The 20,315-nt window shown below is 40.2% G+C and overlaps 1 protein-coding gene across 10 annotated transcripts in view; it reads right to left on the reverse strand.

Annotated features, from left to right (window-relative positions):
* TNS3 (tensin 3) overlaps positions 1-20,315 on the reverse strand; it is a 245,005-nt gene that overhangs the window by 142,891 nt on the left and 81,799 nt on the right. For 8 of the 10 annotated variants that reach the window (XM_038173695.2, XM_027451289.3, XM_038173699.2 and 5 more), the window contains 2 exons: positions 19,615-19,652; positions 2,562-2,600 (listed from right to left, as the gene is read on the reverse strand). In XM_038173695.2, coding sequence (XP_038029623.2) covers positions 2,562-2,600; positions 19,615-19,652 — 77 coding nt within the window. The remainder of the gene's footprint in view (positions 1-2,561; positions 2,601-19,614; positions 19,653-20,315) is intronic. The other 2 variants (XM_038173696.2, XM_072033317.1) reach the window with 1 other exon arrangement.

Consider the following 20,315-nt stretch of genomic DNA (forward strand, 5'->3'; position numbering starts at 1 on the left):
ATCTCTGGCTTCATCTTTGTCAGTAAACTAAAACAGGTTAGGCCACTTTCTCCATCAGTACTGCTCAACCACCAGCAGGTCACAGAATACTTTGGGCCCACTGTGGTGGTTTTACTCAGGTGGGCAGCTGAGCTCCACCACAACTGCTCTTCCACTCCCCCACCTCAAAGGGAAAGGGGAAGAAAATACGATGAAAAGGGCTGAAGGGTTGAGATAAGGACAGGGAGATTGCTCAACAATTATTGTCACGAGCAAAACATATTCAGAGTAGGGAGATTAGTAAAATCTATTGCCTGTTACCAGAGAAATGAGAAACAAAGGAAAGAAACTAAAAACACCTTCCCCTATCCACCTTCTTCCACCTCCTCCCCCCGAGCGGCTCTGGGGAACAGAGCACTGGGGGTTGCAGTCAGTCTATAGCACTTCTCTTCCACCGCTCCTTCACGGTCACTCTCTGACCCTGCTCCAGTGCAGGGTCCCTCCCATGGGATGCCATCCTTCCCAAACTGATCCTGCGGGGGCTGCCCGCAGGCAGCAGCTCTTCAAGAACTGCTCCAAATATGGGTCTATACCATGGAGTCCATCCATCAGGAGCAAACTGCTCCAGCTTGGGTTCCCCACAGTCTGCAGCTCCTGCCAGGTCACCTGCTCCTGTGTGGTTCCCTCCCCACAGGCTATAGCTCCGGCCCAAAATCTGCTCCAGCGGGGGCTCTCCACAGGCTGCAGCCTCCTCCAGGCCACATCCACCTGCTCCACCGGGGGCTCCTCCACCCATGGGGGGGCTGCAGCGTGGAGATCTGCTCCATGTGGGACCCATGGGCTGCAGGGGGACAGCCTGCTCCACCAGGGGCCTCTCCACGGGCTGTAGTGGAACTTCTGCTCCGGCACGTGGAGCACCTCCTCCCCCTCCTTCTTCACTGACCTTGGTGTCTGCAAGGCTGTTTCTCCCTCCTCTCTCTCCCAGCTGCTCTTATGGAGCAGTTCTGGTGTTTATTTGTTTTTGTTGGTTTTTTTCCCTTCTTAAATATGCTCTCACAGAGACACAAACAAGATCACTTACTGGCTTAGCTCTGGCCCACAGCAGGGCCCTTATCTAACATGGGGCAGCTTCTGGATTCTTCTCGCAGAAGCCACCTCTGTAGCCCCCACTCTAACAAACTTTGTCACATAAACCCACTAGACCCAGATTTACCAGCGTTCATAAAGATACGATATATGATATAAAGAACCCCATGTTCATTTTTCACATAAAACATGTCCAACTGGAGTTATTGATGGTAATGACTGGTAACATATTCCACAAGTTGCTGCAGGTTTAAAATTGTTGCTGAACCACAATGACAAATTTTCCCTGTTATAACCAATATTTAGGTTGTGTACACAACACAAAACAATGAGCAACCACAGTTGACAATATACATCTAATACTGTGAGCTGCAGACATAAGAAAGGGCTGCTTTTCTACTTTCAGTTTTAGCAGTAGTGCCATACAGAATCCTCCGACTGCTGTATGTGTGAGTTCATAGAAGCGGCAGGTCAAAATCAGGAAGGACCTTCTATACATTCATATTCACATTACTAATAATACTATGAATCGCTGATTTTGTTTTCCAGCCTTTCTTTTAAAAGACAATAATTAAGAAAAGAATGAACCAACACTTTCATAGTACCTTTTTAGAAAACATCTTTACCTGTATTTTGCCAGGAAGGAAATCAAGACACAAAAAATGTGCGAAGTGACTTGCCAAATTCACATATCAAGGCAGAAATGAGATGTAGAATCCCTAACTACCAATGGCTGCATCACATAACTATAATACAGAGTTCTCAGCCAACACTGGGAAATCAGCTGTTGACTGCCTAGTTCTAGACAAGATACTAGCAGGTGGCAGCACTGGTTCAATAAATCACAGTTACATAACATCCTCCAGAAGTATTTAATGGGAGCTAAAAATAACCAAATTCAATTACTCCCACCTGAAAAGGCCTATCTTTTTTTTTTAATTCCTATCCTGAGCAACCATGGATTAATTTCCTCACTTCCACCACCAAAAAAAACAAAACAAAATAAAATATAGGCCCCAACCTAAGGATCCTGTTTGTACTTTCAAACTGGTATGAGACATCTACACGTTAAAACAATTCAAGGTTTGTGGGTTTCCTGATTTGTGTGTGTAAGTGTTTGGTGTATGTTTTTGTTGTTTTTTTGTTTGTTTTTTACACACACAGACAAAAGGAAATAAGGTAGTAAGGATAACTACATCAAGTCACTGCATCATGGACATATCAACGAGTTCATTTTAGGAAGAATCCTGAACAGCAGAAAACACTTAATCTAGCAAATCCTTAAATGCCTTACAAAACGCTCAGTAAAATAACCCAATTGCTTCATGGGATAGGGCACACACTAATAAGCTGCAAGATTAGACCTTTTATTTGCTGTGCATTCAAAGAGGAAAGTGGATGATACAGTACTGAAGAAATTATAGACAGCTACAGGAATAACCTAACCTATAATCTAATAAAACCTGATGGATATCACTAGTGCCAACAATACTTACCAGTTCGTAGTTGCTCTGAAGAAAGCAAGGTGTCACCACCTAGAACAAAAAACAGTAATAAAATAAGGAAAAAAAATTTCTTCTTTTGCAAACGACCTGAATCTATTTACTGAGATCCCTCAAATACTGTCAAATCTAGGCAGAGTCAAAGGGGCACTAAGCAGACCAGGTGCAGAACAGGAGTGTCCTTGGCTGATCTTGGCTACATTGCTTCCCCTCATCTCCCAGAATAGTTAAAAAAATATCGTGTGCTTTGCTGACATACTGTAAGCAGTGAAAAAGGTTCAAGGGTAATTCCTTCCTTCAGGTTACATATGCAGGGAAGCATGAATGGCTTTTTTCACCACCACTACACAGCCTTTGCAGCATTCTTCCAAGATCATCTCAGTTTTAATTAGTAAGTAACTATTCTGCTTTTTAATGAGTCTAGAAATCAATAATTCCCAATATCTTTTCTTTGTGCTAAATTTTGTTATGGGATGTGGGCTGAGCAGGGCAAGTAGAACAGATATTTTGTGGACTAACATAATTTCAGAAACTTGGCTCCAAAGACCCAGAGACATAAAACTGCAAGCAGTCACATCGGCTTTGAGGCAAGTAGATATATATTATGTTCTCTCTCACCTGAAAATACTTACATTCATACAACATATACAGCAACAAGTTAAATTCATATGAATAAATATGTAGAGTTCCCTGAAGTTAAAACACTTCTTAACATGTTCTATAGACATCACAAAAAGAACTTTGAATATTCAAAAACAAAAAGAAAGCAAGGAAAAGCATGACCAACTAGGATTATGTAACAATCTAGGGAAAGCAAATATTAATTTCTCTGTACATGTATGAGGAGCCCATACAGCAGGCACCCTCAGACATAACATGTATAATTGAATGACTGTGGCTCATCAATTTACTCCATTTAGATGAGCTTCAGTAATAGAAATCAAGAATGCTCACTTTAACAAATACCTTGAGGTTAACCCCAAGGAAAGCAATTTCTTTTAATATGTCCAATTTCACACTTACAGCTCTCCTGGACAGGCTCACCACTCAGACAGCAGCAGGGAGCCAAAAACTCTATGACAACACCTGAACTACAAAGAGAATTTTCTCTAAGGAATTGACCTGTCCGATCAGCTCTTAAGGCACAGTACATGGAGTGGTTTACAGAGCAGGAGCATGACACGTCATTTATAATCCTTAATAAAAAAGTATCACAGAATCACAAATTGTTAGGGATTGGAAGGGATGTTGAAAGATCAACTAGTCCAATCCCCCTGCCAGAGCAGGAACACCTAGATCAGATCACACAGGAACACGTCCAGGCAGGTTTTGAATGTCTCCAGAGAAGGAGACTACACAACCCAGCTCCCCAGGCAGCCTGTTCAAGTGTTCTGTCACCCTCACTGTGAAAAGTTTTGCCTCATATTTAAGTGGAACCTCCTACATTCCAGCTTGCACCCATCTGAAATGTATTTGAAGAAGCCTGTTGTCCTTGACCCCTCTTGCAAGGTTTAATTCTAAGGAGGCCTTAACTTTCTTAGTTGCATCCCTACATCCTCTGACAACAGTCTTATATTCCTCCCAAGTGGCGTGCCCCTCCTTCCATGATCTCTAGACTCTCCTCTTCCACTTGAGTTTGCCCAGCAGTTCTCTGTTTAACCATGAAGAGCTCCTGGCTCCCTTTCTTGACTTCCTACCTGTTGAGATGCTCTGATCCTGAGCTTCAAAGAAGCAGTGCTTGAATGCTAACCAGCTATCTTGGGCCCCTTTACCTTTAAGTACCCTGCCCATGGGATTTTCCCTAGCAATTGCTTGAAAAGGCCAAAGTTGGCCTCCCTGAAGTCCAGGGCTGTGATTCTGCTCAGTATTCTGTTCCCACCACATGAGATCCTGAACTCCACCATCTCATGGTTGCTGCAGCCAAGACCAACCTCAACCTTCACCACTTCAACCAGTCCCTTCTTGTTAGTGAGGACAAGATCCAGCATCACTCCTCTTCCAGTTGGCACATCCACCATTTGCACCAGGAAGTTATCACCAATGCACTGGAGGAACCTCCTGGACTGCAGATGGCTGGTTGAGTAGGCCTTCCAGCAAATGTCAGGGTAGTTGAAATCTCCCACAATAACCAAGGCCTGTAATTGCAAGGCTGCTATCAACTGCCTGTAGAAGGCCTCGTAAACTTCCTCATCCTGATCAGGTTGCCTGTAATAGACACCCACAACAGTATCCGCCATGCCAGCCTGCCCCTTAATTCTCACCCAAGACTCTCAACTCACTCCTCATCCACCCCTGGATGGTACTCAATACACGTAGTTGCTCTCTCATGTAAAAAGCAACTTCAGCATCTTGCCTTGCTGGCCTGTCTTTCCTGAGAAGGACATACCCATCCATGACCACATTCCATTTCTGTGAGCTGTCCCACCACGTGTCTGTAATTGCCACCAGATCATAATCTCCTGACTGAACATGGATTTCTAACTCCTGCTTATTCCCAGTGCTACGTGCAGTGGTGGACAGGCACTTCAGGGAGTGAGCTGAGCACACCAATTTCACCCTAGGGGGGGTGGGAGGCCTCCCAGTCTTCATTAATGCTAGAACACTGCCCCACTGGTGCAAGCCCAGCTACAACCCCATCCCCCTCTGAATCTAGTTTAAAGCTCTCCAAACAAGCCCTGCTAATTCCTGTCCCAGAACCCTTTTGCCCCTGTGAGATAAAGCTTTCATGCATATTACTGTCAGGCCTGGGGTCTTATAAAACCAGTCATTATCAAAGAACCCAAAGCCCTACTTGTACCATGAGTCACGTAGGCAAGCATTTACGGACTATTCTATTCTGTCCCACGTCATCACCCCAAATTGGAAGGAGGGAAGAGAAAAATTGTACCCCAGACTCTTTCACCAACCATCCCAAGGCCTTGAAGTCTTTCTTTAATCCCCTCAGACTATGGGATGAAGCTTCCTCCCCGCCTATCTGGAAGATCAGTAGCAGGTAGTAGTCTGTCAAGTGCACCAGGTTGGGGAGCATCCTGGTCATATCCCTGATCTGGTTTCTACGTAGACTGCAGACTTCCCTACGATGAGGGTCAACTCTGCATATTGGGCCCTCTGTTCCTCTCTGAAGGGAATCTCCTACTACAATTACCCTTCATTCTTTCTTACTGGAGGCAGTCTTGAGGCACGGTGTTGACTGCCTACGTGACCTCATAGGCGGGCTTTCCACCACATCCTCACCAACCTCTCCTTCAAGACCCAGGGCCTCAATCCTATTACTGAGGGGCACCTGGGGAAGCGAGTTAGGTAGGGAGGGGGGTTGCCTGTAACGTTGAACAGGGACTTGCTTCCAACCCTCCTCATCTTTTTGGTTCCCTCCCTCTGCCTGACAGTGACAGTGCAGGGGCTCCACCACCCTCTGGAGGGCACCTCCTGGCACGCTTCTCTCTGACATGCAAGGGAGTTAACTCCACGAGGCAATCTCCTGCTCACACACCCTGATGCTCCTTAGTCTCTCCACCTCCTCCCTGAGCTCAGCCACCATGGCGAGCTTACCTTCCACCAGAAAACAGGCAGTCTCCCCGCTGCCCTCCCCCGGCAGTGGCAGGCTAACAGCCTCATCTCTGGGCAGGCCCTGCGTCTGGGTCACCACAGCCTTTTCTGAGTGAGCCCTCTGCCTAGTGGACACCATGGTAGGTTTGTAATCTCGCAGACTGCCGTTAGTTGGTGCAGAGCTCCCGCGCCTTGCCACACCAGCAAACCGCTAGAATAAAAAGACACATCTAGTCCTGCATGCAGCACAGACGAAAAGAGGCAAACCTGGTTACACCAGAACAAGCCACTCGGGTCTTAACTCAGAAATAGCTTTTAACCAGCAGCATGGGAGGGTTGGCATCTCCACAGACGGGTCCTTACTTGTGAAAGAGATACACTTCTAATTCTCAGCTATAGATAAAATATTACACACTCATGTAATAATTGGAATTGCTGCAGAATAAAATTGTCATCGCTGGATCACATAAATATAATCTGTTTTATCCCTTCTCTCTGCTGTTAAACTCTGTTAAAGAATCATCTACTTCCCCATGACTAACCACAATACAGCTCTCCTATAATCTCCTCAATAATCAGCTGTGATAATTACAGATGACTCACTGCCTAAGAAAAAGCCCCTTTATTCTGACACAAGACCGCTAGGGACATTTGCTGTCCCTAAAATAAATAAAAAATAATAATTAAAAAAAAAAAAAAACAGCTTTTACTGATCTTTTTTGGCAGATCTGTAGCATCTTATTCAGGCAATTCACCCAAACACAGGGCTGTGAGAAAATGGGAGTTAACATAAGGGTCGACAGTTCTGTAATTATTTCTCCCCTGAGTTTCACTATGCTTACAATGCCTGTACGTTAACCTGACTTTACAGACAGACTCCACTTTCTTCTGGTTGCAGGTCTTGCACTGTTTCTTTGTTTCACAAAGATCAACACCCATGTGAGATGGTACCACTCTGGGCCTACCAGTCACATAATACCCTTCCCAGTGTATACAGCAACCTCTTTGCCCTTGCACACTGTCTTTTATAACTATGTTGTCACTAAGCTGCAGACCACTCAAATGCATTATTCACAGCCAGACTTGCATGTGTTGCTACTCTTTTCTAGCTACTTGACTTAATGCAAGACACACTGAAGAGCCCATGTGCACAGACCTTTTGTCTGAATGCACATGCACAAATAGCATATTTCTTCTCAGATGAAGGAAAACAGTCAAGTATCCTGATTTCAGTTCTACCAAGCAGTTTCAAGAAGTTCTTCTACTGTTAATTCAGATATAGGTTAAAAGCAAAGTGCTGACGTGTTCACAGGGAGGCTATCATGAGGTCCAGACAACCAGAGTCGAGGTTATATGAATTGCCCTAATTCTATTTCCTGGTTTTGCAAAGGCTTGAGATGTGCTAAAATTAGCATTCAGAGGAAAAGTATACAACTGAAAATCAAAATCACAGGCTTCAATTTAATACAAATCTGGAGACCAAAGAGAATGTATAAACCCCTCATTCATTGGTTTAAAAACTTACACATACAACAAGTGCAACAACTGTGCAAAACAATAAACTTCAGATTTTCTTGAGCCCTACTGAAGCTACAGTTAATTGTAAAAAATAAAAATAAAAAAATTACAATGAACAAGTTTGTCAGCTTTCAATAATAGTATTTTTATTATTGAACAAAAGATACTGGATACATTACTATAATATTTCATAGTTCAGTAGTTCAGCACAAACAAGATGTATTTAGCCTCTACACTTCTACATGTTCACTTATTAAAAAGGAAAAAACAGAATCTGGGAATTCCCAGTGTGTCTCTTAAAAATAGGTACCTCCTTCATGCCCAGATACACACATGCATATAGACACATTAGTCTACCCACATATAACCAGGTAAATATCTGAAAGCCAAACCACCTGTCCTTGTATACATAACGCATATTGAATGAAAACACCTTCCTACTGTGGTACTTCCAGAATCAAGTTTTGCTTTGAAAAAGTCCTGTACTGGTGGAAGAAGATTTAAGATAATCCCTCTGATGAAGAATTCTGACTCCAATGAATCTGTGGGTAATTTTCCTACCTATAATTGTAACACCAGTCACATGAGTTAATGAGTAACTGAACAACATGAGATAAATGTCAACTCAAACAAGAAAAAATGTCAACAAATGGCATGATACCTGGCACTAAGGAAGTAAAATATATCCCCGCTTGTTTTAATGGAGACACAACCAGTGCCCTCCACTGTTTCATAAAAGGCCATTTTCTTGTATATCCTATAGTTACATGTCAGTACATTTTTCACTTCCAGATTCATCTTTTTTTTTGTATTTCCCTTATTTATCACCTTTTTTTCACAGAAGCAAGTGATCTTCCAGAGGAAGAGCCATCTTCAAAGAATGAGCCAAATATTATCAAAGCTGCATTTCAAAGTCCAAATCTGACACTATTAGACTACTATTTCAAAGCAAACAACTTAACCATTTAACTACAATGAATCACATTCTTCCAAGCTACGGTTTTAACAGGTAAGAACAACTGCAATTTCTGCCACAACCTATGTGGAATACAAAGGGTGTGCAGAAGGAAAAATCTTCATCAAACAAATATATGACCTAAGTAACCTATCCATTCTAGTTCACTACTAATACAGTTCACTAAGCTTTTCACAAAATTGAGGAAAAAGGGTGAAGAGAAACATGAAGCCAAGGAAAACCTCTAAATAATGTGCAGTTACATTTATGTTAGGCGAAGTCATAGCCTTTGTACAAACAATAAATTCATGGAAATTTTTAATGTGCATACGTGCATGTGTGTATGCATATACAGAAACACCCCGTATGTGTATACAGAGGCACCCTTTCCCTTCCTTCATTTCTCATGACATAACTTTCTCTTAGCTGATAAGATACTACAGCCTGCAAGCAACTTGCATTCAGTACAGACAACTACTGCTTTCTCAGGACAAATGACTAAAAAGCAAGACTTTCTCAGTAATACACCAGAGAACTTCATTTCCTCTTAACTACACGCTTTGCTTCTCCCTTCCTTCCTCCTACTGACAACTTGCTCACTTCTATACAGCAACAACAGGTAAAATTTAACAAAAAAAAAACGGCGCTAAGATTTGACTCTGAAACAGTTGGTTAATTTTTCTTCATATTAATGGAGTTTCACTGTACTAGGTTTCATTTCAAGCACTCCAGGGCTGGTGAAGGGACAGACAACTTTTAGTTCCATCTTTTCTGAAGCTCTGCTTCATAAAGTCCATGCTGTGAGTTAAAATACAAATGGATTCTTATTAAATTCAAACTACCTGTAGTCATCATTTCACCCTGTGCAACTCCCATGCTTGCTCACGAGTTTCACTGCTTCCAATACCTGTCTAACATCTGGGAAAGGTATCTTTCAAAGGGAAGTATTAAAGATAACATGACAGCAATATTAAAGCATAATAAACATGTTAAAATGGGGAGTTTTTTGTTTGTTTGTTTTTTCTTTTTAATAGATACTACAGAGAAGAGGCCAATGTTGTAGAGGAGGAGGATTCTAGAACACAGCAATGGCAGACTTTTCTACTCTACATCACAGAAAGATAAAGACAGAAGTCAAATGTCAGCCTACTTGGAAAAAAAAAAAAGGTTGGTTTTGTTTTTCTGTAATTTGGTTTGTATGTCCCTAGAACTGAAAACCAACCATTGCATGACAATTGTTTGCACCTCACTAAGGGCAGTTTAATGCAAAAATACATACAGCCCAAGGAGAGAGAGCTCTTTGAATCAGGCAGCCCAAGGATATATACAGCAATCTAGCAAATGCTTGATTTCAGTCTGTGACAGAAGGTCTGTAAGAGTCATCCAAAAAAAGCAGAGTAACCTCTCCAGCAGGAAACTTACAGAAATCCTTTGGGAAAAAAACACTGGAGCACATTGCTCATCAAGCTAAAGTAGTTTGAAGGGTTGAGGACCAAGGAGGAACCTTTCAGTTTCCCACAAAAAAGTATATTCTCATGTTGTAAAGAACATACCCACTCTAGCAGGCTTCAGTTTCTCTGAGAGTGGAACCCTTTCTGGAGGCTGACACACAGGCACTTGAAGTGCCTGTATTTTGTTACGGTATTTCTGACTTTCTTATATCACAATCCTGACTTTCATATTCCTCTGGTCATTTTAACTTAGATTACAACCTTTTTCCTTTTAAAATATATGTTGAGTATAAAACACGCACGTTCCAAAGGTATCCAATTTTATAGCAGTTCAAAAGAGACACAACAAAATGGTACTGCACTGTGTTTTAACTGTGGGAGGTATTTTCAATGTTTTCTTCAGCAATACAGAACAATACAAGGGAAGCAGCCTTTTAGAAATAATTACAAGTAATATGCTATGAAACACTGTGTTATCACATAGAGATAACAAAAGCAAATTCTAATGAAGCCTAGACATTTCAGCTTGCTGATACAAAACAGGCAGGATTTCCACTGGCATGGACTTCATAACCTTCAAAACACATAGTACTCAGTCTCTATGTGTTTCCAAAAAACTGTTACTCATGATGGTGTCTGCAGTTCAGTTTCCATTCTTTCATAAAGTTGGTAAGGCAACTGCTTGCAATCTAATGCTGGCATTGCTCCACTTTTTGGAAATGAATATTGCAAGAGGGAATTCATCCAGTTCCAGGAATATACAGTCCTCACCACTGCCTCTAGCCACAGCAACATATTGTGACACAGCAATGGTTAGATTATACCTGCTACCAAATTATTGCCACTGTTGATTTTCAGTGTACCATCCAAGATGTTGTTACTGCCTTTAGCTCTAACAGCAGAAACAAAAGCTATGGCTCCTACATAAAAGCTAAGAGCATCACGTACAGTAGTGGTAAACACATTTTTAAAAAATAACACAAAGAAACAGGTGGTATATTCTGGTAAGCTATGCAATTCCCATTTCCTGGAGACAAATATGGGATGAGCTATATAGTGTGACATAAGAGCAATTCCCAAAGCTATAAGGCATGTTACAAGGATCAGAACTAGGCAGAAAATACATGAACCAGTGAAGAGAACTGAGATCCTTCATAAAATCAACCAAAACAGACCAGTATTCAAGCAAACAAATTCTCCTAAAACATCCTAAAGTTTTCAAGTGGGAAGTTCATATCTGTCATGAAAATATAGCCTATCCAAGTTTTGGTGGTAAAGGAAAGCAATAGCTTTTGTAATAAAAACTGCAAGGAAACAAATCTTGAAATTATAACAGGTACCAGCTGGGTCTTACGTAAGAGACAGTTTTCTGAAACAGTTAAGACTAAATGAGACATATCTAGAAACACTAGCATATTCTAAAATACTTTTTAATTTTTGGAAAGCCCCAGAAAGTTAACTGCCAAGCACACAACCCTCCAGCACAGCAGTTCTGCTACTTACACAATGAAAGGTTTATATCCATAAAAAGCAATTTCAAGTCCTCTTGCCACTCAATAGCTTACAGTTCTGGTCGAATGAGAAAGCTTATTCATTAAACAGTTCATTACAGTGATAGTATAACCTAACAGAGGGCAAAATACTGCTTCTGGGGACAATCAAGTAAAATCTAAAGACCACTTTGAGCCACAACTGTCAGTTACAGAACTCACAGATTAATCTCAGACTTCAACTGCAAACATTTTATTCTAGTCCAATACTAGACAGCACTAAAAGCATGCATCGTAGTATAACATGTTAATTACTTCCTTTGAGGAAAAAAATCCCTGAGGTCTTAAGCTTTACTGAATGTGTTCTGATTTACCGATTCCACAAAAATGTGTCAGCCACAGAGGTTCACACAGTTGTCTCCTGGAAAAAAACATGGCACAAGTTTTCATTTAAGGCCTTGATTCCCTCTGCCCAAAATCTGAGAGGGTTAAGGAGAAATTGTATTCTATCCGTGCCACCTAATTAAAAATATTTAAAAAATAAGAGCAAACAAAAAAGCTTCCCATGAACCCTTTGAGAAGCAAAGTCACCACTATTTGGTCTGCTGCTGCTATGGTAGTGTTAATCTACACTTCTAACATAGTAATTTTGCAGTAAAGACTTGACAGCATTTTGCTGTTCTCAACAAAATAATTTTCTGCCAGGTTACTCATTTATTTTTAAAACAGAGTTTTACTTCAAAATCACTTAAAAATTAACAAACACTGGGTATTCAGATGAAAAGTGTTTCCGGAAAAATGTTCTTCTGAGGAATTTTGACATATTAAGCTGTAATGTTCAAAATGCAACTGAGCATAAATATGAAGCGAGATTATAAAGTTAGATATACTAGATTAGTACTTTGAACTGTCAGTACCTGCCCAGTTGAGTCGAGCACAGCTGCCTCTTTAAAAATTATTACATACTGACATCCAACAAATCTGGCTTCTGCTCTAATACTTTATTGTGTTAAACACTCAAAGAGGAATTCTCCCCATCCTTTTGAATAGCCATGCTGAATTCCCTCAACAGCAAACTGATGCAGCATGCAAATTAGACAGGAAAGAAAGAAATAATTATTACCCTCAAAAAGAGAAACCTTTGGCAATAGTTTGAGAACTGGTAACATTAAAGATGTTCTTTTTCCAAACCAACCAAGTATCACTGCTACCATAACAGCAGCAACCTTCCCAATAGTTTCAGTGAGGTAAATGAAAATATATCCGAGATCTAATATTAGCAGCAACACGGTAACCCTGGCAATCTTAGCCACTTTGTCATTTGAACAGAAAGTGCCCCATCTCCACCCGGAAGAGTCCAGCTTGTTTACTTGCTTCTGCTGTCAATCCTTCCCTGGTTTCACTTTCCTAATGCACCTAGTGAACTAAAAATACAATAAAACTAACAATATAATGATGATTTTTTTTTAATAGTCCCCCTTACCTGGGACTACGTGTCAAAACGCTCTCTCTTACAGCATTACTGGAAGTCTAGACAGGTGCTGCCTTACATGCGTTATGCTTTAGCAGTTAGAGAGTAACTCTCTGTCCCTCTGGACTGCCAAGGGCCACTGATTCTCTTCATGGGCATGGAAAGTATCTGCCTTCATGCCCACCCTCTGCACGAGTGGGCCCAGCCTTATAACCTTAATACAGTACTCACAAGGTTTATTCACAAAACAATTCAGGAAGCACCCATGTGACAAAAGCCATCCAATCTTTCTGAGTGCCAAAATAGTTTGGGCTTTAAATCATTAAAATGAAAATAGCTAACAAATAGTAGTCATTCCCCTCACATACAAACTATTTTCACAAAACACATTGAACATGTATACTAGGACCAAAATCAGCTGTCACTCCTGCATTATTTTTATTGCTGTGATTGCTGTCTTCCTCCCCATTATAGCATTTCCAGTAACATTTTTACAGTAATTCAAGCTATATATTTATTTATTTATATACTATTTTATTTATATACTTTTTTTCATGACCATCTTTCCTTGCCTGTTAAAAAGTCTAAAAAAGGAAAAGATCAGTGCGTCACAATGAAGAATTAGGTGGGATGGAGGACAGCTTTACTCCAAAGCCTCTAAACAGTTTAAGCTACTGCTGATCAAAGAAAAAGGGAGATCGGGGTCAATGAAAGAATTGCATCTTCTCAAATACAAATGCCAAGAAAATTATAATAAGGCTTTTGAGTAATGTAACATGACAAAGTGTCATGTCAGAGTTTTTATCTTTTACAATTAAAACAATTTTGGTGGCTTTATATGTGATAAAACCCTAAAAACATGTTATACATCTATTATTTCTCTATGAAGAATAAACTACAGAACTTGAAAGTCATAAAATATTTGGTCTAGCCTTAACTGCATTCTAGTGGCACACTATAGTTCAGAAACCAAGTCTGAATATGGATTTTAGACTCTCAATAAAAAATCTTGAAGCTTTGACTAAATATGCACTCCACTGAGATGTCTAGATAGCTAGAAAGGTGAAAAAGGAAGTGTGCTGAATAAAACCAATATTTAATTAATCCTACCAGAACTGGAAAAAGCTATAGAGCCATCTGCAATAATATACTGGTTTCTTTGAAATATGAATTCAGACTGACAAAGAATGAAACTGTATTATGAAAAGAAAATAGCTTCTTGGCTTAGGCATGGTAAAAAATCTTCAAGGTTGAGTTAAGGATATATGCGATACTCACTAGGAAAGCTGAGCCAAGGCTCAAGAGCTGGATCATACTCCACATCATTACACACCTGATCCAGCAAAAAAAGAATTGAGCAAATCATGGAAGCATTAAGGTTTGCAAAGACCTGCAAGATCATCTGGTCCAACCATCACCCTGCTACCAATGTCACCCAGTAGACCACGTCCCTAAGCACCATGTTCAACCTTTCCTTGAATACCCCCAGGGATGGTGACTCCACCACCTCCCTGGGCAACCCATCCCAATGCCTGACTGCTCTTTCTGAGAAGAAACATCTCTTAACTTCCAATCTGAACCTCCCCTGGTGCAACTTGAGGCCATTCCCTCTACTCCTATCACTAGTTACCTGTGAGCAGAGGCTGACCCCCAGCTCCCCACAGCTTACTTCCAGGTGGTTGCAGAGAGCAATAAGGTCTCCCCTGAGCCTCCTCTTCTCCAGGCTAAACAACCCCAGTTCCCTCAGCCGCTCCTCACAGGACTTGTGCTCCAAGCCCTTCACCAGCTTCGCAGCCCTTCTCTGGACATATTCCAGTACCTCAATGCCCTTCTTGTACTGAGGGGCCCAAAGCTGAAGACAGCACTCAAGGTGTGGCCTCACCAGAGCAGAGTACAGGGGGATGACCACCTCCCTGGTCCTGCTGGCTGCACTACTCCTGATACAAGCCAGGATGCCGTTGACCTTCTTGACCACCTGGGCACACTGATGGCTCATGTTCAGGTGAGCAAAAATCAGCAACCCCAAATCCTTTTCCTCTGCACAGCTTTCCAGCCACTCTGCCCCAAGCCTGGAGCGTTGCATGTTGTTGTGACCAACAACTAGACCTGCCACTTAGCCATGTTGCACCTCATGCCATTGGCCTCTGCCCATCGACCCAGTACAACACCTAACTAGGAATATGTGTTGCCAGAACATTAGAATATTCCCATTATACATATAACCATGTGTCTTCCTATTAAGATATGAACTTTTCGAGGCTCAGAGCAACAGTGCTCTCATATCCCAGCACTGCCAATGCAATGACAAAGAGGCCCATTGAGTACTGCATACAAAAGAGACTGAGAAGCTGTACCTGAGGTCAAATGCCTCTATAAGGCCCTGTGCACACCAGTATCTCTGATGCTGCACTGGCAGAGATGCAGCAAACAGCTTCACAAATAGCTTATGAAAGTCCAGGGACTTCTTCAGAGGAGACTGATCCACTATCCCCCTTATGGCAAAGCCCACTCACTCATAGCTCTATTTCCCCAAGAAGGGATTAGATTGCTTCAATCCCGAATAACCCATCTGCTGTTCACCTAAAACCAAATTTGCCTGGGAGACCTGTTCACATATTTATTGCTTCCTACATGAAAGTACTTCCTGACATCTGTTCTGAATTTGTGGATGCTTTATCTCCATTCATTTACCCCCACCAGTCATGCCCCCATACCTCCTTTCAGGGCTAAATCGCAAAACAGTAACTTGACATAAATGAATAGCTCCCTTAAGATTTTATACCCACATGTCCACTGTGTTCCCTTGTTTTTGGCTTACCCCACACACACACAAACAACTCTAAGACAGTGGAGTTTGGGCTTTGGGGTTTTTGTTTGCTTTTAATTAATCTTGCCTTTATAGCTCATCTAATTTTAGTGCTGGTATCTGCATCATCTAGTGGGTTTATGTTACATAATTTCAAATGTTATAATCTTCCTGCAACTGATTTAATAGCACTGTGTGCAACAGTCTGAATTTGTGTAGTCTAATATTTACCATCTTGTTTTCACTTGTCTGTGTAGCTTCTTTTTTTTTGTTTTTCCCCGCAGTGTTGCCCCATGTTTTGAAATATTACTACAGTTTTTGCCTGCGTCTGTTTTCACTATATTTGCCAGGGACAAGAGAAAAACCCTCACAGAACCTATTCAGGTTTTAGAATAAAACAAAGCAGCTGATGTCTCAAATGATTCCAAAACTTGATTCTTCCTTCATTTGTACATTCTGATCAAATTCAGAGTCTCTTTATTTTCAGGTTTGCATAAACTTTATTTTAGTGGCTGATTTATATATATATATATTTTTTTTTTTAGTTTTCATTTAGATGCAATAACAAAGCAATTCTTTAGACAAACTCTTAAAACCTGCGTTGTAGTGCTGCCAGTGGAAGGCCTGAGCTGTTGTTTTTACCTAAACGCGTTTACAACATTAATAATAAAGCTGCATAATAAAACAGCTAGACTTGAGCATAATGCTTCTATAAACACATGACCCCAGCAGTCTTTCAAGTAATGCTTCACTCTGCTGATGCATATTTTTTTTAAAAAATGACTACAGGATGTCAGAAATGAAGGGTCTGGAACACAAGTCTTATTGACTGAGTGGCTGAGGGAACTGGGGTTGTTTAGTCTGAAGAAGAGGAGGCTCACTGCTCTCTACAACTACTTGAAAGTAGGTTGTGGGGAACTGGGGGTCAGCCTCTGCTCACAGGTAACTAGTGATAGGAGTAGAGGGAATGGCCTCAAGTTGTGCCAGGGGAGGTTCAAGTTGGAAGTTAGGAGACATTTCGTCTCAGAAAGAGCAGTCAGGCATTGGAATGGGATGCCCGGGGAGGTGGTGGTGTCACCATTCCTGGGGGTGTTTAAGGAAAGATTGGACGTGGTGCTTAGGGACATGGTTTAGTCGTTGACATTGGTGGTAGGGTGATTGTTGGACCAGATGATCTTGGAGGTCTTTTCAAACCTTAGTGGTTCTATAATTCCATGATTCTAAGTGCAACATTCTTTGTTCTCATTCCCTTCCCTTTCCAAATGCTTTTCAGCTAAATGCTAACACATTTTTTCTTGGGGGAAGTTCAACTAATATAGTTATTTCCCATAAGCTGCGAACGGGGTAGCTTTATTGCAAATGCAGAGAGTAACACTTGTCTTGGAATTAAAACATATTCTAAGGAAAAGAGTTACTTGAGTCCATGATTCTTCTTCCACAGAATTGAATCTGAATCAGTGCAGATAATAATGGGTACACATCTATTACTCAAGGGTGCCTGTAACATCCTTAGATGGTCTTAATATATTCTCAGTACAGCTTAAAAGCTATGAGAACCATTCCTGCCTTAATCCAATAACCAAATGAAAATACAGATGCCATGTTAGGCAATAAAAGCAAAAATCAGATCTGAATCAGGATGACCACCAATATAACAAGATTATATAACATTATTCCACACAGTCAACTGTGACTTCATTTAAGTAGGTATAAAGAAAACATTTCCAGAAAAATGTTGGATATAAGCTACTTGTTGTCCTCCTGCAACTTTGAAAATCAGAAAAAAACCTCTAACCCTCTCATATGAAATCACTGAATACTCAATCAGATCTTGTTCCCGCAATCTTATTTTTCTATTGTCTGTAATACATACTAGTAATTTATTTTCAAATAGTTACAAAAAGTATATATAATATGAGCATCTTGATAATATTGTGTTATTATTTACTTCCAGCACTCCATCTTTTCAACACCCAAATGCCTAACAGCATAAATACTAGTTAAAATACACTTTCCTGTTTACAACATAAGGTACATGCATGATCTGATTTGTCTCCAAAACAAGTTTAAAGAATTTCTTACCACAGCCTCCAGCATCATTTCTATACCAACACTGCTGGAAACTAGATCTATGTAGCATATACACAAGTTAACCTGCAAGCTACCAATGCTACCAACAAACCAGGTTCTTCCCCACAGAAGCTTGTAGAATTCCAAACTGCAAATGCTATTTGAGGAACCAAAGCTAATATGCAAGAAGATATCAATTATATCATCTGGTCTAATAAAACATACTTCTTTCTACAAAACTGTTTCCCTTCTACTTCTAGACCTCTAATTCTACTAATACATAAATTATAGTAATAATCATAACTATTACTAATCATTAATAAATGTACATTTAGATTGTAAATACCTTTCTTGCAAATTTAATTACAACCATTTGCATTTTACCATCTTATTTCATGACCAAAAAAAAAGAAAAAAAAAAAAACACACAAAATTCTACTTTTATTCAGCACGCCATGTAACACAATGATTTTGAAACACATAAGTACCATTTTCACTTGAAATGGGAGACAGTCAACCAACTGACCCTTATGTTTACCAGAACTTCCCCCAGAGGGCCTGACAAATCTCAAGCAGAATTCTTTCTTGAATTTATTCATATTTCCTGGAAACACCAAAATAAATCCTTACTCAAGGTCAAACATCAAGTCAACAGCAGAAGAAGCAGGAATAGATCTGTGGTCTCTAGAAGCTAAGTGCTCTAATTATAAAAAATGCTGTCTTCATGCAAAGCAAACACTGGTCAGTGGTTTTAGTTAAAAGCAGAAAATGTTATCCCGATAAGATGGCTCTAGGAAATCAAAGTAAACCCCTCCAACACTAACATTTAGGCTGCAATGTTCTATGTAAATCAAAGATGTTCAAATCTAGGGATGGGGGATTTTTAAGTCATCTGACACCACAGAAGTACCTTTTCAGTCGTTTCTGTATGTTATGAATGAATCGTCTGATTTTCACCAGCTGAAGAATAGCCCTTTTGCTTTTATATAGATTTCTGCTGTCTTGACACTCTGCGTCTCCATCTTGATATTCAACATCTACATTCAAGTCAGTTTTAACTAAAACTCATTCTGAGCTTTGAAAACACAAATGGGCAATGACAGTTGCCTTGAACAAAAGGCCAGCAAAGCCCAGCATGAAACAGACAACACTAAGAAGCAATAGAAACTGAAAACAGCTTTGTTTTTTGTAGACTACTGGATAAACTAGGAGGCAGAACTGGGTATTTCCTTGTGTGAAAGGGATTCAGAGTTTTTTTCAAAAATTAAGAATCTAGTAATGAAACTGAACTTGGTAGATGTAATCTAAAGTAGGCACTGAAAATAAGTTAATAATATGTTTGTATTTTTCACAGTCCAACACCAAAAATTTGCCTTTAAATCTCTGTTGCTGTAAAATTTAGATGTATAGCCAATTCACTCACTCATTTTTTCTTCCCTGGTGTAACCATGTGGTTTGTATTTCACCCAACTAACTTGCTGTTTTCAACTTGAAACATGTCCTCCTATGAGAGGAATGAGAAGTTTAACCACTCTTGCAGATGTTTTGACTACACAAAGACCTGTTTTGTTTTTTATTAAAGTCAAGAAAAATACCCCTGTAAAAAGTTAGTCTTTTTTGACAAAAAAGCATCTGATTTAATCATCATCATATCCTTAATTAGTTGACACAGCATTTGTAGTCTAAACTTCAAATACATGTGGATCAACAGCAAGTACAGAGGAGAATAAATATGCTTACCTTCTCTTCACATTTCCTGTGGCAGGCATATTTGCAAACTAAAACAAAAGGAAAGAAAATATATGAGTAAGAGAGTGGGTGGATTCTCCCTTCAATTTCTTTAGATCAACCTTTTACTAGAAACCCAGCCAACCTCAGGTTATAACAGCATATTTAAAATAAAACAACTAAAACAAAAGGCACAATACACTTTGGTTTTACTCTTTACTGTAAGGGTATCTACATCAACATTATCACATTTGTGCATTCTATTAGTTTATGATAATGTATGTCTGGTTAAATTTCATGTGCTGATGATCTTGTCTTCTCCCTTTACAGCTGCCCATATGCCAGAAGCATTACAATCTTAATACCACTGAGAGCAAGACCAAATTATTCCCAATGAACCCTGTGAACCTTAGCGATACCAGCAATTCCAGAGACCAAAGAAAAGCAGGGTTACTCCCAACTCACAAGTGACCATGTCTGTTCAGAGCTTAATTTCTGGTTATGAAAAAAGCTTGCACAGTGCTGTAAACATTATCTGCAAGAGGAACACTTGGTTTCTTTTCATTTTCTGCTGATATAACAGCAGGAAAGGATGACTTGTACTAGCAGATTAGGTTCAGAAAACAACATTCAACTTAAAAAGCAACCAGATGAGTGAAGATGCACGATGTAATAGCATAATGCCTAGAATCTGACAGAGACTGGTTTCAAGA

Source organism: Anas platyrhynchos, chromosome 2 (genome assembly GCF_047663525.1).
Source record: "Anas platyrhynchos isolate ZD024472 breed Pekin duck chromosome 2, IASCAAS_PekinDuck_T2T, whole genome shotgun sequence".
NCBI classification, from domain to species: Eukaryota; Metazoa; Chordata; class Aves; order Anseriformes; family Anatidae; genus Anas; species Anas platyrhynchos.